This window comes from Podarcis liolepis, assembly GCF_965112155.1.
Source record: "Podarcis liolepis genome assembly, chromosome: 12".
NCBI classification, from domain to species: domain Eukaryota; kingdom Metazoa; phylum Chordata; class Lepidosauria; order Squamata; family Lacertidae; genus Podarcis; species Podarcis liolepis.
This window is the reverse complement of record NC_139563.1, coordinates 3,650,445-3,666,697: the sequence shown is the minus strand read 5'-3', so window position 1 is coordinate 3,666,697 and position 16,253 is coordinate 3,650,445. Positions and strand designations below refer to the sequence as shown.

The window sequence follows — 16,253 nt, the reverse complement described above, 5'->3', positions numbered from 1 at the left end:
ATTTTTTGCTCTATAAGACTCACTTTTTCCCTCCTAAAAAGTAAGGGGAAATGTGTGTGCGTCTTATGGAGTGAATGCAGGCTGCGCAGCTATCCCAGAAGCCAGAACAGCAAGAGGGATTGCTGCTTTCGCTGCGCAGCAATCCCTCTTGCTGTTCTGGCTTCTGAGATTCAGAATATATTTTTTTCGTTTTCCTCCTCCAAAAAGTAGGTGCGTCTTATGGTCTGGTGCGTCTTATAGAGCGAAAAATACGGTACTCAGTAGCATAGAATCAAACAGCCAGATTCAGAACCCACATCAGGATAAATACAATACCTTTATTCAGAAGAACCCAATACCAATAAAAGCCAGTTAGGAAAAGGCACATGGTGTAGAGATACCTTTGGTAATTGCAAAGCAGAAAACAACAAAGCTAGCTTGCCTCACCCTAACGCTAACCATTGAGAGACACAGTCCTCACTGAATCAGCAATCTGCATTCAAGCACACATAGGTATTGCCATTCACCTTTGTCTATATGCCTGCTAACGCTCTCAAAGAAAGCTAATAGGTTCGTGAGACAGGACTTGCCCTTGCAGAAGCCATGCTGGCTGCTTCAACAAGGCTTGTTCTTATATACAGTGGTACCTTGGTTTATGAACGTAATCTGTTGCAGAAGTCCATTCTTAAACCAAAGCATTCTTAAACCAAGGCATGCTTTCCCAGAGCAGTGGGGGACTCAATTTACACTCAACAGGAAGAGGAACATGTTCTGCTTCCAAGGCAAAGTTCACAAACCAAAACACCAACTTCCGGGTTTGCAGTGTTCTTAATCCAAGTTGTTCATAAACTAAGCTGTTCTTAAACCAAGGTACCACAGTTGTACCTTGGTTTTTGAACAGCTTAGTTCTCGAACGTTTTGGCTCCCAAACGGCGCAAACCCGAAAGTGACTGTTCCGGTTTGCAAACTGTTTTTGGAAGCCCAACGTCCGAGGGGGCTTCTGCAGCTTCCGGTTGGCTGTATGAGCTTCCTGCAGCCAATCAGAAGTTGCGCTTTGTTTTCCGAACGTTTTGGAAGTCGAACGGACTTCCATTCGACTTCCAAGGTACGACTGTACTTGGTTACTGTATATTCCACAATACTTTCCACCAGTTTTCCTGGGACAGACATAAAACCAGCTGGCCTGTAATTTCCACAAGCTGCTGTGCTCATTAAGCCAGAAACTCAGCCAAGCCTGTGAAGATCGTGTTTCGCTAATACAGTGGTGACTCGCAAGACGAAAAGAATCCGTTCTGTGATTCTCTTCGTCTAGCGGTTTTTTTCGTCTTGCGAAGCAAGCCCATTGAAGGATTAGGGGATTAGCACTATTAGCGGCTTTTAGAGGCTTTTAGCGGCTTATCTGCTGATCAGATCAGCTGATAAGCAGCTTAGCGCTATTAGCGGCTTTTAGCGGCTTATCTGCTGATCGGACCAGCTGATAAGCGGCTTAGCGCTATTAATTAGTGGCTTTTAGCGGCTTATCTGCTGATCGGACCAGCTGATAAGCGGCTTAGCGATATTAGTGGCTTTTAGCGGCTTATCTGCTGATCGGATCAGCTGATAAGCAGCTTAGCGCTATTAGCGGCTTTTAGCGGCTTATCTGCTGATCGGACCAGCTGATAAGCGGCTTAGCGCTATTAGTGGCTTTTAGCGGCTTATCTGCTGATCGGACCAGCTGATAAGCGGCTTAGCGATATTAGTGGCTTTTAGCGGCTTATCTGCTGATCGGATCAGCTGATAAGCAGCTTAGCGCTATTAGTGGCTTTTAGCGGCTTATCTGCTGATCGGACCAGCTGATAAGCGGCTTAGCGCTATTAGCGGCTTTTAGCTGCTTTTAGCGGCTTATCTGCTGATCGGATCAGCTGATAAGCGGCTTAGCGGCTTGGGAAAAGGAAAAAAAAACCAGCAGGAACTCGCAAGACATTGTCGTCCTGCGAAGCAAGCCCATAGGAGATTCGTTTTGCGAAGCACCTCCAAAACGGAAAACTCTTTCGTGTAGCGAGTTTTCCGTCTTGCGAGGCATTCGTCTTGCGGGGCACCACTGTAGTTAACTCCGTATTTGAACTGTGTGATTTACTGGCCGGCTTGCTCTGTGATATAAAGCGATCTGATCTGGTTTACCTGCGAAGCGAACTGCTGGACCTCCTCCTCCAGTTCTTTCACCCTGGCCTCTCTCTCGGCCACCATCTGCTTGAGCTGCTCGATGAGGCAGTTTTGCTTCTGGACCTCCACGCTCAGCTGCTGCTCCAGGTTCTGGTGAGATTCCTTGGTCCTCTCGTCCTGCTGACTCAGGTTCTTCAAGATGGCTTGCATCTCCTTCTGCTGGCTCTGGGGGAGCGGAAAAGGCACGGGGTTTGCACACATGCATCATTAAACGCAGGTGAAGGTGGCGTTTGACCCCTAAAGGTAATAATAATAATAATAATAATAATAATAATAATTTTTTATTTATACCCCACCCTTTCTGGTTCAGAAAACCGGGCTCAGGGCGGCTAACAACAAATTTAAAACACTTAACTGATACAACAAAAAAACAGCATAAAATACAGTATAAAACATGAATAAGTATAAATTCAGAATTCAAAAATCAATTTAGGGGGGAAATCCATCCAATAAACATTAGATAATCACCAGGGCTAGCTGGCTAAGTTAGTCCTATTTGGGCCAGCGAGGAGACCAGAGGAGAATTAGCTGTGGGATCCTAGAGCGGGTAATCTTCATAAAAAGGGGAGGGGAGGGAAGGAAGGAAGGGGAATAAAAGATCAGGCTAAGTTCAAATTGAAAGCCAGGTGGAATAGCTCTGTCTTACAGGCCCAACGGAAGGAGGTTAAATCCTGCAGGGCCCTGGTCTCATGGGACAGAGCATTCCACCAGGTCGGAGCCACCACTGAGAAGGCCCTGGCCCTGATGGAGGATAATCTGACTTCCTTAGGGCCCGGGACCTCTAAACTATGATTATTCATGGACCTTAAGGTCCTCTGCGGGGCAGAACAGGAGAGGCGGTTCTGTAAATACGAAGTACACCCTTGTGCAAATTAATTGAAACAAACAATGTAGTTTATTGTACAAAACTCACATATACGTACATTAGTAACGGATATGACCTCCGCTATTTTTAAGCAGCATTTGAACATGGTTTGGCATGGAGTCTACTAGTTTCGAAAAGTCACTGTTGATTTTCGGATCCCTGTACCACACTTGAATCAGCGCCTGAATGAGCTTCTCTATAGTCATACAGTCTACAGCACTTTTGCATATAGCCCACAAATTCTCAATGGGATTTATTATATTTGTTAGTTCCTTTATCTTGCCCAGGGAAACCCAAAGTGACCTATAAGATATATAGCAGCTGAAATATACTCAAAGTCACAAAGTGATTTCATGCTCTTTATTCAGCTCATAGTGGTGAGGAGGAATGAATGAAAGTCCCCTCACAGTATCTGCTTTATATACATTATTTACACAATTGGCTGCACATGATTGGCTAATTTCAGAATTCTACTGTAAGCCAATCAGGTTGTGGATTCACTTCTATCTGGAGCAGGATTGGGTGGTTCCTGCCAACCAATCATACTGCTGCATTGTTCTAGGACCAATCAGACTGCTGCATTCTGAATCCTATTGTTCTAGGACCAATCAGACTGCTGCAGTTTGGATCCTATTCAACTCAGTACATAACAGCAGCAATCCTAGAACCCTAGAATTGTAGAGTTGGACGGGACCACGAGGGCCATACAGTCCAATCCCCTGCAATGCAGAAATCTTTTGCCCAATGTCGTGGGCTCGAACCCCCGACCCTGAGATTAAGAGTCTCACGCTCTACCAACTGAGCTACGCAGATACTGGTAGCATTCTGGAATTTGAAATAGCCTTGAGCAGTAGCTGTTGCCAAACCCCTGGGGTGTGGAACAGCTAGATCGTACCAGCAGAGCATCAACAAGTTCGTCATCATGCTTCCCTTTGTCCAGGAGGGTCGAGATCTGCTCCTTCAGGGTTTTCACTTCGTGAGACAAAACTTTGTTCCGAGCTTTGGAGCCGTCCAATTTCTGTTTCAGCTCTTCGTAATCCTTCAGGAGGGTGTTATGTTCCCCTGAAAGCTTCTGCAATTAAGCAGATAAAAGAAAGTCAGACTTGACGTGGTAGGGAATTTATTTACTTAATCATGTATCCCACCTATTTTTCTAAGGAGCTCGAGGTGGAATATATCATAGAATAATAGTAATAATAATAATAATAATTTATTATTTATACCCTGCCCATCTGGCTAAGTTTCCCCAGCCACTCTGGGTGGCTCCCAATCGAGTGTTAAAAACAATACAGCATTAAATATTAAAAACTTCCCTAAACAGGGCTGCCTTCAGATGTCTTCTAAAAGTCTGGCAGTTATTTTTCTCTTTGACATCTGCTGGAAGGGCGTTCCACAGGGTGGGCGCCACTACCGAGAAGGCCCTCTGCCTGGTTCCCTGTAATCTCACTTCTCGCAATGAGGGAACCGCCAGAAGGCCCTCGGCGCTGGATCTCAGTGTCTGGGCTGGATGATGGAGGTGAAGACGCTCCTTCAGGGATACAGGACGGAGGCCGTTTAGGGCTTTAAAGGTCAGCACCAACACTTTGAATTGTGCTCGGAAATGTGCTGGGAGCCAATGCAGATCTCTCAGGACTGGTGTTATATGGCCTCGGCGGCCGCTCCCAGTCACCAGTCTAGCTGCTGAATTCTGGATTAGTTGCAGTTTCTGGGTCACCTTCAAAGGTAGCCCCACGTAGAGCGCATAGCAGTAGTCCAAGCGGGAGATAACTACAGCATGCAGCACTCTGGCGAGACATCTGCGGGCAGATAGTATCTCAGCCAGAGTACCAGATGGAGCTGGTAGACAGCCGCCCTGAACACAGATTAACCTGCGCCTCCATGGACAGCTTAGAGTTAGAAGGGGCCCCGAAGGTCATCCAGTTCAACCCCCTGCAATGCAGGAATCTCAGCTAAAGCATCCATGACAGACAACCATCCAGCCTCTGCTTAAAATCCTCCAAGGAAGGAGAGTCCACAACCTCAGCATAACAACCTTGTGAGGTCGGTTAGGCTGAGAATGAGGGCCTGGCGAGGGACCACAGGCTATGGTTGAATCAGAGGGCAATGGGGCCCTATGTTCTTAAATCCAGCCGTGTTTGTCTCAAAAACAACAACTACAACAATAAGGAAGCCCTGAAAGAGGGTGCGTTTTATCATATGTGGTGATCATGTGGGGTTGAAATATTCTCAGAGTCGCAAAGTGATTTCATGCTCTTTATTCAGCCCATAGTGGTGAGGAGGAATGAATGAAAGTCCCCTCAAAGTATCTGCTTTATATACATTATTTACACGATGGGCTGCACATGATTGGCTAATTCTGGAATTCTACTGTAAGCCAATCAGGTTGTGGATTCACTTATATCTGGAGCATGATTGGGTGGTTCCTGCCAACCAATCATACTGCTGCATTGTTCTAGGACCAATCAGACTGCTGCAGTTTGGATCCTATTCAACTCAGTACATAACAGGGGTGGTAAAAGCTTTCTGGGAAATGATATATGATGAGTTGGGGGGAAATGTTTAAGATAACTTTTGTTAAAAATAAAAGACTGTGGAAAGAAGAAGTGCCAACCAGAAAATAGTGACAGACTAAGCTGATGGAATATGCAGAAATGGCAGAAAAAGAAGGAACATTTTATCATATGTGGTGGGAATGTAAAAAAATAAAGAACTTCTGGGAAATGATAAATAATGAGATGAAAAAGATGTTGAAATATACATTTTTTTAAAAACCAGAAGCATTTTTACTTGGTATTATAGGTCAGGACATTAATAGGCAAGATGTTAAATTGTTTTTGTATGCAACAACTGCGGCAAGAGTAGTGTTAGCCCAGAAATGGAAACAAGAAGAAATTCCGATGAAAGTAGAACGGCAGACGAAATTAATGGACTGTGCAGAATTGGACAAAATGACAGGAAGAATTCAAAACTGCGGGGCCAGAGATTGACAGAAGATTGGAAGAAGTATATGAATTATTTGAAGAGCAACTGTAATCAACAAATTACGCTAGTAGGACTACAAGAAGTTTTGTAAGGAGAAATATACGAAGTGTTACAAAGTAGAAAAAGATAGAGATATTGGTTATGAGTTTGAAATGTAATAGGGAAAATAAGAAATGCATACTAAGAGATTAGATTGGAAAATTTTCAGACAGGATTGATGGAAGTAAAAAAAAATGACTAAGATGTAAAAGTATGTTTAATTACTGTTGAAAATGGTATGTTAAAAAACTTTATATATATATATAGAGAGAGAGAGAGAGAGGAATATGCAGAAATGGCAAGACTGATGGGAAAGATCAGAAATCAGGAAGACCAAGTGTTTTTAAAAGACTGGAATAACTTTCTAATATATTTGAGACACATACATACAGTCAGGAAGCCCAGGCCTCAGATCTGAGCTCCCCTGGCTCCTGCAAAAAGGTTCTCAGCCCTTCCTCACCTCTAGAGCTTCTTTCTTTTCTTTTTCCAAGCTACGAATCCTCTGCAGGTTCTTTTTTGAGGCAGACGTCTTCCTCGAGTCCGCCAGGCTTACAGCCTCTTCCTCAGTGCTACTCTCGGACAACCGGCTTCTGCTGTGGCCCAGTTGGTTCTCTAGATCCCGGACCTGAGGGAGGAAATGAAAAATGTGCACCATTGCAAGTGTTGCTTAGCTGTGCGAAAACTGCTCCACTTATTAATTAATATAATAGTGTATGTCAGTGTTGACATGGGAGGAGTGCAAAAGGGGTGGGAGAGGGGTCCCACTATGTTATTGTTATTGTTATTGTTATTGTTATTGTTATTGTTACCAACGACCAAAACACATACAGTGACACCCCCCATGCAGGCTGATACATTGGGTATACTTAATCAATAATAACATACTCAATTCAACCACATGTACAATTCTATATACATTAACCCTCCACCCTCCACATGGTTATTTAACTTTTAACCTTTTAATTACCCCAAACTGGCTCTCTTAGCCTGAGGCAGCACTGAGTTAAAAACAAAAGAGGAATGTATATGGGTAAAATTGACGGCAATTGCAGCCAGACAGGTTAGAGCGAGTAACTGGAAAAACGCAGAAGAGCTAGGGGTGAACCAATGGAGGGGAAAACTGAAAAAATATTATAATTTTAGAATATCTGTGAAGATATTCACAGATATGATATCTTCTAGATATGAAGTCTTCAAGATATGAAGACTCTTGAGAGACTCTTGGGAGTCTCATGGACTGCAAGAAGATGAAACCTATCCACTTTTAAGGAAATCAGCCCTGAGTGCTCACTGGAAGGACAGATCCTGAAGCTGAGGCTCCAATACTTTGGCCACCTCAGGAGAAGAGAAGACTCCCTGGAAAAGACCCTGATGTTGGGAAAGATGGAGAGCACAAGGAGAAGGGGACGACAGAGGACGAGATGGTGGGACAGTGTTCTCGAAGCATGAGTCTGACCAAACTGCGGGAGGCAGTGGAAGACAGGAGTGCCTGGCATGCTCTGGTCCAGGGGGTCACAAAGAGGCGGACACAACTAAACAACAACAACAACTGTGAAGATATACAGAATGAAAGGGTTTAAGGTCAGTGAGAAAAAGGAGGATTGGATTGAGAAGATATTGAATTATTTGGGTAGGAGGGGGTCCCACTAAGAATCCGATCAGCGGCAGATGAAGCTGATTGACTGTATGGGACAGGCAGAAATGACTGGCAGAATCTGTGACCAGGGAGAAGAGTCGGCAGAAGAAGACTGGAAAAAATTTAAGGACTATTTACAAAAATATTGTAAAATTAAGGAATGTTGAATGATGTTGGATTGAAATCAAGTGGTTTCAAGCTGTAATTATGATAAAATGACTTTCTTTTTGTAAGCAAGAATTTAAAGTTATAACAATTTAAGATGTTGGAGAGAAAATAAGGTGTTTCTTCTTTCTTTTTTTACTTTTTAAGCTGTAATGCTTTGAGATAAGGATTTGCTGTATAAACAATTCAAACTGGGTATACAAGAAGGGGAGGTATAAGGAGGTCGGGGAAATAAGTTATGAGAAAATAAGTTGTGAAAATTATGTGTTTTTAATATTTTTATGTTTGTTTTTTCTTTTTGTTTGTAAAAAACTGGAAACTCTAATAAATATCTTAAAAAAAAGAAAAAGAATCCGATCAGCAAGCATGGGAATAGAAGGATCTGTCTTGATCCACCTGGTGTAACACAATTTACAACAGGCACCTACTATCCAAAGTTTCGGAGGAGGGTCCTCTCAGATCTACCTGGAGATACGTACCAGGGATTGAACGGGGAACTTTTTGCATGCAAGGCATGCGCTCTGCAACCCTGCTAATCGACAGACAACGGACCAGAGCCGCGTGTGCAAACGGCCTGGTGAAATTCTGCAATAATCGGTCCGACTCTGCCATGCAATGTTCGGAAGAGCGGGGGAACAAAGGCAATTGACTCACTTTCCCTTGTAGAATCAGAATCTGCTGAGCCCGCCCACGCCAGGTGCCAGGGGTGGACAACAGATTTTGAATGTTGACGTCCTCTCCAACTTCATTGGCTAAAAGCTGAAAACCAGATACAGAACGTGATTATGTCATGGAAAATCTTTTGTGCTGAAGGTTTCGATTTATCAGTTATTTTATTTAACCTTTTAAAAAAATCTTGCTCTTCAGCGAAATAAAGGTCCTCAAAGCAGCCTAAAAATATAGAGTGTGTGTGTGTGTGTGTGTGTGTGTGTGTGTGTGTGTGTAAAGGACAGTCCCTGCTATCAGGCTGACAATCGAAAAAGACACGACACAAAAGGAAAATGGACCGGGCAGGAGGAGAAAATAAGCAAACCCCAAACCCAGGTTCAAGTTCTTAGCTAATGTGTTGCAGAAAGTGCCTTTTCCAAAATCTTTCTTAAGACCATAAGAGGAGCCCAATTAGCTTCTGGCTCCATGTTTTTAAAGCTTATTATTTATACTCCATTTTTCTGGTAAAATAATTGAAATGGCATTTTCACACAGCAGTTTTGTGAGTCGTTTTGCCAGGCGGCTACAAACAACCCAGGAACACAGCTAAGGCAAAGTCACTCCAGAAAAATCTGAAGTACCTGCTGCCCCAGGACAGCTGTTCTGTTTCTTCAGCTCCTGCTGCCACATACGTCACTAAACCAGCCCAGGACACCTCCAGTGTTCAAGGTAAAGGTAAAGGGACCCCTGACCTTTAGGTCCAGTCGTGGCCAACTCTGGGGTTGTGGTGCTCATCTCACTTTATTGGCCGAGGGAGCCAGCATGTGGCCAGAATGACTAAGCTGCTTCTGGCGAACCAGAGCAGCGCACGGAAACGCCGTTTACCTTCCTGCTGGAGTGGTACCTATTTATCTACTTGCACTTTGACATGCTTTCGAAATGCTAGGTTGGCAGGAGCAGGGACCGAGCAACGGGAGCTCACCCCGTGGCGTGGATTCGAATCACCGACCTTCTGATCGGCAAGTCCTAGGCTCTGTGGTTTAACGCACAGCGCCACCCGCGACCCCCTGTTCAAGGAGAGGACAACTAATACTGGCAGATAATGTATGCCCTGAAAGTGACCTTAGGGGTGGGTCGGTGAGGGTGACCTCACTGATCTGAATTGCTTGTTGGATGTCCGTAACTGTTAGGCCCAAGCATCATGAACATCTCTAGCGGGAAAAAGCAATGGGATGCTTAGAGTTGTGGAATCTCTACACATCAGATCAATACTTACTGCACTAAGAAATGCAAACTAACAGAAGACCCTACCTTCTGCGTCATCTTCAGTTCCTGCTTTGTGGTCTGGAGCTGGTTGCGAAATTCAGACACTTTGAAGTTGGCTGCTGTTAACTTTTCTTGCAAGGCTTTCATCTCTGGGCTCTTGAGATTCAAGAGAAAGAGGTGTTTTTCGATTAGTACATATAAAGAACAAATGGCACGTTACAAGGCATTGTTTATTTATTGACAGTCGGACCTCGGATCCCGAACGCCTTGCGAGTCGAACGTTTTGGCTCCCAAACGCCGCAAACCCAGAAGTGAGTGCTCTGGTTTGCAAGCGTTTTTTGGAACCCGAACGTCCGACACGGCTTCCGGTTGGCTGCAGGAACTTCCTGCAGCCAATCAGAAGCTGCGCCTTGGTTTCCGAATGTTTTCGGAAGTCGAACGGACTTCCGGTATGAATTTGGTTCGACTTCTGAGGTGCCACTGTATTTACATTTATACACCACCAATTATATCTGAAGATCCACCATGAAAGGTGGTGAAATCTCCCTCCTTGGAGGTGTTAAAGCAGAGGTTGGATAGCCATCAGTCATGGATGCTTTAGCTGAGATCCCTGCATTGCAGGGGGCTGGACTATTCCAACTCTAAGATTCTATGATTCTATCTCAGGGTAGTTCACAAGATAAAAACACAAAATTAAAAGTTAAAACAGGAAGTTAGATTAGCTTCAACCAGAGCCAGGGCCTTTTCAACACTGGCTCCGACTTGGTGGAATGCTCTGTCTCATGAGACCAGGGCCCTGCAGGATCTGATTTCTTTCCGCAGGGCCAGTAAGACAGAGTTGTTCCGCCTGGCCTTTGGCTTGGAGCCAATTTGATTCCCTCCCCCTCTTTCCTTTTTCCTTTCTCCTCCTGTGATGGGGCTGCATTTTAATATTTTAATGTTTCAATATTTTAATGTTGTAGTTTAATCTTGTTTTTAAGTTGTATTCATTCAACTTGTTTTTATTATTGCTTGTGAGTCGCCCTGAGCCCGGCCTTGGCTGGGGAGGGCGGGGTATAAGTAAAAATAATTATTATTATTATTATTATTATTATTATTATTATTATCACTCCTTCCCACAAGCATATTTGAAAGGCAGTAGGATATTCATCAGCCAAAGGCCTGGCTGAAGAGGAATATTATCAGAGCTCAAGGTCACATTCCAGCCGGGGGGGGGGAGGGGGAAGGGACGCTCAAGGAGGGTGGGAAGTCAGTGAGGGGTGGGGCTTGGGAGAAGGGGGTGTGGTCTGGGGGAAATCCCAAAGGCAGATGCTCTACCATTGAAACGCCTGGATTAGATTACGGTTACCAGACATCCCTAGTTCCCGGGGACAGTCCCTGGATTTGTAAATCTGTCCCCGGTCAAATTCCGTCCCTGGAATGTCCCCAGATTTGCAAATGTGTCCCCTGGAAACGTGGAAGTGGCAGCCTCAGCAGCCCAGAGCCAGCCTAGTAGTGCAGTTGGCTCTGTCTGGCTTCAGGAGTTGTTCACTTTTTTAAAAAAACCCCAAAAACTGGACATTTATGTTTCACAGGGTGCGAAAGAAGGGCTTTGAACCTTTATACAATATGTATGTGTGCTTGTGACAGCAGTCACGAAATTAAAAGAAGCTTGCTCCTTGGGAGGAAAGCGATGGCAAACCTAGACAGCATCTTAAAAAGCAGAGACATCACCTTGCCAACAAATGTCCGTATAGTTAAAGCTATGGTTTTCCCAGTAGTGATGTATGGAAGTGAGAGCTGGACCATAAAGAAGGCTGATTGCCGAAGAATGGATGCTTTTGAATTGTGGTGCTGGAGGAGACTCTTGAGAGTCCCATGGACAGCAAGAAGATCCAACCTCTCCATTCTGAAGGAAATCAGCCCTGAGTGCTCACTGGAAGGACAGATCCTGAAGCTGAGGCTCCAAGACTTTGGCCACCTCATGAGAAGAGAAGACTCCCTGGAAAAGACCCTGATGTTGGGAAAGATGGCGGGCACAAGGAGAAGGGGACAACAGAGGATGAGATGGTTGGACAGTGTTCTCGAAGCTACTAGCATGAGTTTGACCAAATTGTGGGAGGCAGTGGAAGACGGGTGGGCCTGGCGTGCTCTGGTCCAAGGGGTCACGAAGAGTCGGACACGACTAAACGACTAAACAACAACAACAAATGTGTGCTTGTGTCTTTTGCCTCACCATTCCCCACTACTGACTCCCTGTTGCTACTCAGCTTCCAAAAAAAGAAAATGTGTGTCCCTGGATTCATTGAAAAAAATCTGGTAACCATACATTAGATTCCCCATTCCTGCTTTAAAGGCCTTATCGTTACTACGTTGAGAACACAGAGTTATTCATTCTTACCAGAGGCACTTCTGTTGCCTTATGAGAAGCCTGACTGTCCTTCTCCTCAAGTGACTGGGGCTTGAGAGCTGACATTTGTAACTAGAATATACACACACACACACAAATATACACACAATTAGATAAACGCCAGCTTTACAGTGCAACTACAAAGCAGATCAAGGAGAAAAGTTACAAGGTAGGTAGTAATAATAATAATAATAATTTTTATTTATACCCCGCCCTTCCCGGTTCAAAAACCGGGCTCAGGGCGGCTAACAACAAATTTAAAACACTTAATTGTAAAAGCAGCATACAATACAATATAAAAACATGAATAACAATAAAATTCAAAGTTCAGAAATCAATTTGGGGAAAATCCATCTAATAAGCATTAGATAGTCACCAGGGCTGGCTGGCTGAATTGGTCCTACTTGGGCCAGCGAGGAGGTCAGGGGAGAATTAGCTGTGGGGTCTCAGAGCGGGTGATCTTCATAAAAGGGGAGGGGGAGGAAAGAGAAGGGGGAAAAAAAGATCAGGCTGGATTCAAATTAAAGGCCAGGTGGAATAGCTCTGTCTTACAGGCCCGACAGAAGGAGGTTAAATCCTGCAGGGCCCTGGTCTCCTGGGACAAAGCATTCCACCAGGTTGGAGCCATCACTGAAAAGGCCCTGGCCCTGGTGGAGGATAGTCTGACTTCCTTAGGGCCCGGGACCTCTAAACTATGTTTATTCATGGACCTTAGGGTCCTCTGTGGGGCATACCAGGGGAGGCGATCCTGTAAATAGGTAGCCGTGTTGGTCTGCCGTAGTTGAAACAAAATAAAAAAACTCCTTCCAGTAGCACCTTAGTGACCAACTCAGTTTCTTATTGGTATGAGCTTATGGTCTTAAGTACATCATATTAAGTCCCCACCAGATATAGTACTGCACTTGGTTTTGTATTTTTATTGTCTCTGCTGTATTGATTTGTTTGATTTATTCACTAAAACCTTTTTAAAAAAAGGAGAATGGAATGCCACACAGACAGAGGCTCGAAGGTGAGGTATTTCACCAGGGAGGCAATAGGAAACGGGTTAGCAGCAAAGGGGATCAAAATGAAACCACGGGCAAGATCCTACTTGCCTGCTGAGTGAGGGAGGAGGCGAGGCGACGGCATATGCACTGAGGTCCAGCTCCGAGGGCCTTCTGGCGGTTCCCTTCCTGCGAGAAGCAAAGCTACAGGGAACCAGGCAGAGGGCCTTCTCGGTGGTGGCACCGGCTCTGTGGAACGCCCTCCCACCAGATGTCAAAGAGAAGAACAACTACCTGACATTTAGAAGATATCTGAAGGCAGCCCTGTTTAGGGAAGCTTTTAATGTTTAACAGACCACTGTATTTTAATACTTTGTTGGAAGCCGCCCAAAGTGGCTGGGGAAACCCAGCCAGATGGGCGGGGTATAAATAACAAATTATTACAGTGGTACCTCTGGTTACGTACTTATTTCGTTCCGGAGGTCCGTACTTCACCTGAAACTGTTCTTAACCTGAAGCAACACTTTAGCTAATGGGGCCTCCTGCTGCTGCCGCGCCGCCAGAGCACAATTTCTGTTCTCATCCTGAAGCAAAGTTCTTAATCTGAAGCACTATTTCTGGGTTAGCGGAGTCTGTAACCTGAAGCGTATGTAACCTGAAGTGTATGTAACCCGATGTACCACTGTATTTATTATTATTATTATTATTATTATTATTATTATTATTATTATTATTATTATTATCCTTCTCAGCAGAAACAGAGGCCTCACCTCTTTTTCCAGCTCCTTGATTCTGTTGTTCAGCTGCTTCACTTTGGTTTTCTCCTTCTCAACCTCCGCAGTCATGTGCCGGTTCTGCTTCGCCAATTCCACTATTTTCGTGGCCGCCACGTCTCCCGGGACGCCCGAGGTCCCTACGGAAAGAAGCAGCGACAGTGGGCGATGCAATGGCCTTGGAGGCCAGATCCGCTAGCCCTGTGGATCCTGCCGCCTGAGGCGGTCACCTCACTTTGCCTCATGGGTGGGCCGGGCCCTGATAGAAGGCGAGGGAGCCTGCAAATAGATCGCACAGGCAATGGCAGGTGTATGCAAAGCATCTCCATTTACCCAGCAGCGCCAGCCTCTCTTCCTCAATCTTCTTGTGCAGCTGCTTGATTTCAAAGTCTCGCTCCTTGAGCACCTTGTGCAGCCGGCCGTTTTCATCTACAGTCTCTCGAAGCTGCTGCTGGAGCTGGTCGTTTTCATTTTCAAGTAACCTGGGGGGGGGCGGAAAATATAGAACAGCTACAGTGGTGCCCCACAAGACGAATGCCTCGCAAGACGGAAAACTCGCTAGACGAAAGAGTTTTCCGTTTTGGAGGTGCTTCGCAAAACGAATCTCCTATGGGCTTGCTTCGCAAGACGACAATGTCGTGCGAGTTCCTGCGGTTTTTTTTTCCTCCCCCCCTTTTTCTAAGCCGCTAAGCCGCTTATCAGCTGATCCAATCAGCCGCTAAAAGCCGCTAATAGCGCTAATCCGCTAATCTGTCAATGGGCTTGCTTCGTAAGACGAAAAAACCGCTAGACGAAGAGAATCACAGAACGGATTCTTTTCGTCTTGCGAGGCACCACTGTATTGGGGGAGATAGGAAGCCCAGAGCACTTTTTCTTTAGATGTCCCTTTTATGAAGAGGCACGTAGTGAGACCATTGAACACCCTTCAGAAACTGGGTTTTGCCCCTCAAGCCCTTCTAAGTCTGGGGTTGGGTCAGGCAAAGAACCACAGACACCGAGAGATAACAGGACTGCCCAAGGTGCCCCGACTATAAAACTGGAGAAATCGAGAGAGATATAGCCACACCGGCAGCATATCTCTTCTTTCTCGTATCCAAAAATGCAAGAAGGGCCTTTACACTCGCCAGAAGCTCGGCTCTGCCCTCGCCGGTCCTGGAAGGATCCTTTTAAAAAGTCCCATATGCTCAGAGACTTTGCGCCTGTTCATTGGGGGAGATAGGAAGCCCAGAGCACTTGTTCTTTAGATGTCCCTTTTATGAAGAGGCACGTAGTGAGACCATTGATCCCCTGCTGGTGAGGCTCACTGACCTCCCGGAAAAGCAAAGATTTGACCTTTTCCTGTTAGGCAAAGATCATAAGACGACCCAGATGGTCGCCAGATTCTGTGTACAGATCTGTAGGCGCAGACCATCCCCTGACCCAAACTAGTTCGTTAAGAAAATCCCCAGACTCAGTTCCATGGGTGACTCTGGGTCATCTCTCTGCGGCAGCTTATCTTAAAGTTTTAAGTGTCTATACGCTTATCGCATTTATACATTTTAAATTTAGTGATGGACTTTTTGGAGCTGGCTGACCTGGTCACGCAAGAATCTGTGGCCAGAAAAATGAGGAGACACAAGAGGACTGGAATAAATTTAAAGAGTATTTAGCTAAATATTGTAATATACGATAAAGAGGAATTTCTTGGAAGTAATAAATAGGTTTAGGGGTAGATTAAGAATATGTTGTTAATAAAGATTAAGGATTAGAATATTAATAAATGAGAAAAGGTTAGTAAATGAAAGAAGTTAATACTATTAGAAATACGAATTTGGATAACTGCTAAACAGGTGATATAATGACATTCAGTTAGAGGGGATTTGAGGAAGTGTGTTATCAATGTAATGAAATTAGGGATTGGAAGTAATTTTTTTATGTCTTTTTATTTATTTTTGTGTTTTGTAATGTTTTTCTTTTTTCTTTTTTCTGTGATGAATGTGAAAACCAATAAAAAAAATGGGGGGAAAATATATAAATTTTAAATTTATTGTTGTACAGTGGTACCTCGGGTTGCATATGCTTCAGGTTACAGACTCTGCTAACCCAGAAACAGTGCTTCAGGTTAAGAACTTTGCTTCAGGATGAGAACAGAAATCGTGCTCCGGCGGCACGGCAGCAGCAGGAGGCCCCATTAGCTAAAGTGGTGCTTCAGGTTAAGAACAGTTTCAGGTTAAGAACGGACCTCCGGAATGAATTAAGTACTTAACCCGAGGTACCACTGTACATTGTTTTAAATGTTTGTTTTCCTTCTGGGGTTGTACCCCCAAGTGTGTTTTATAAGCTGGTC

At 44.7% G+C, this 16,253-nt stretch overlaps 1 protein-coding gene across 3 annotated transcripts in view; it reads right to left on the bottom strand.

The window, feature by feature from the left end:
- CCDC13 (coiled-coil domain containing 13) overlaps nt 1–16,253 on the bottom strand; it is a 36,693-nt gene that overhangs the window by 12,594 nt on the left and 7,846 nt on the right. For all 3 annotated transcript variants that reach the window (XM_083466824.1, XM_083466823.1, XM_083466822.1), the window contains exons 3-10: nt 14,261–14,409; nt 13,925–14,067; nt 12,163–12,243; nt 9,828–9,938; nt 8,523–8,627; nt 6,528–6,692; nt 3,942–4,118; nt 2,140–2,346 (exon numbers count right to left, since the gene is read on the bottom strand). In XM_083466824.1, the coding sequence (XP_083322950.1) occupies nt 2,140–2,346; nt 3,942–4,118; nt 6,528–6,692; nt 8,523–8,627; nt 9,828–9,938; nt 12,163–12,243; nt 13,925–14,067; nt 14,261–14,409 (1,138 nt within the window). The remainder of the gene's footprint in view (nt 1–2,139; nt 2,347–3,941; nt 4,119–6,527; nt 6,693–8,522; nt 8,628–9,827; nt 9,939–12,162; nt 12,244–13,924; nt 14,068–14,260; nt 14,410–16,253) is intronic.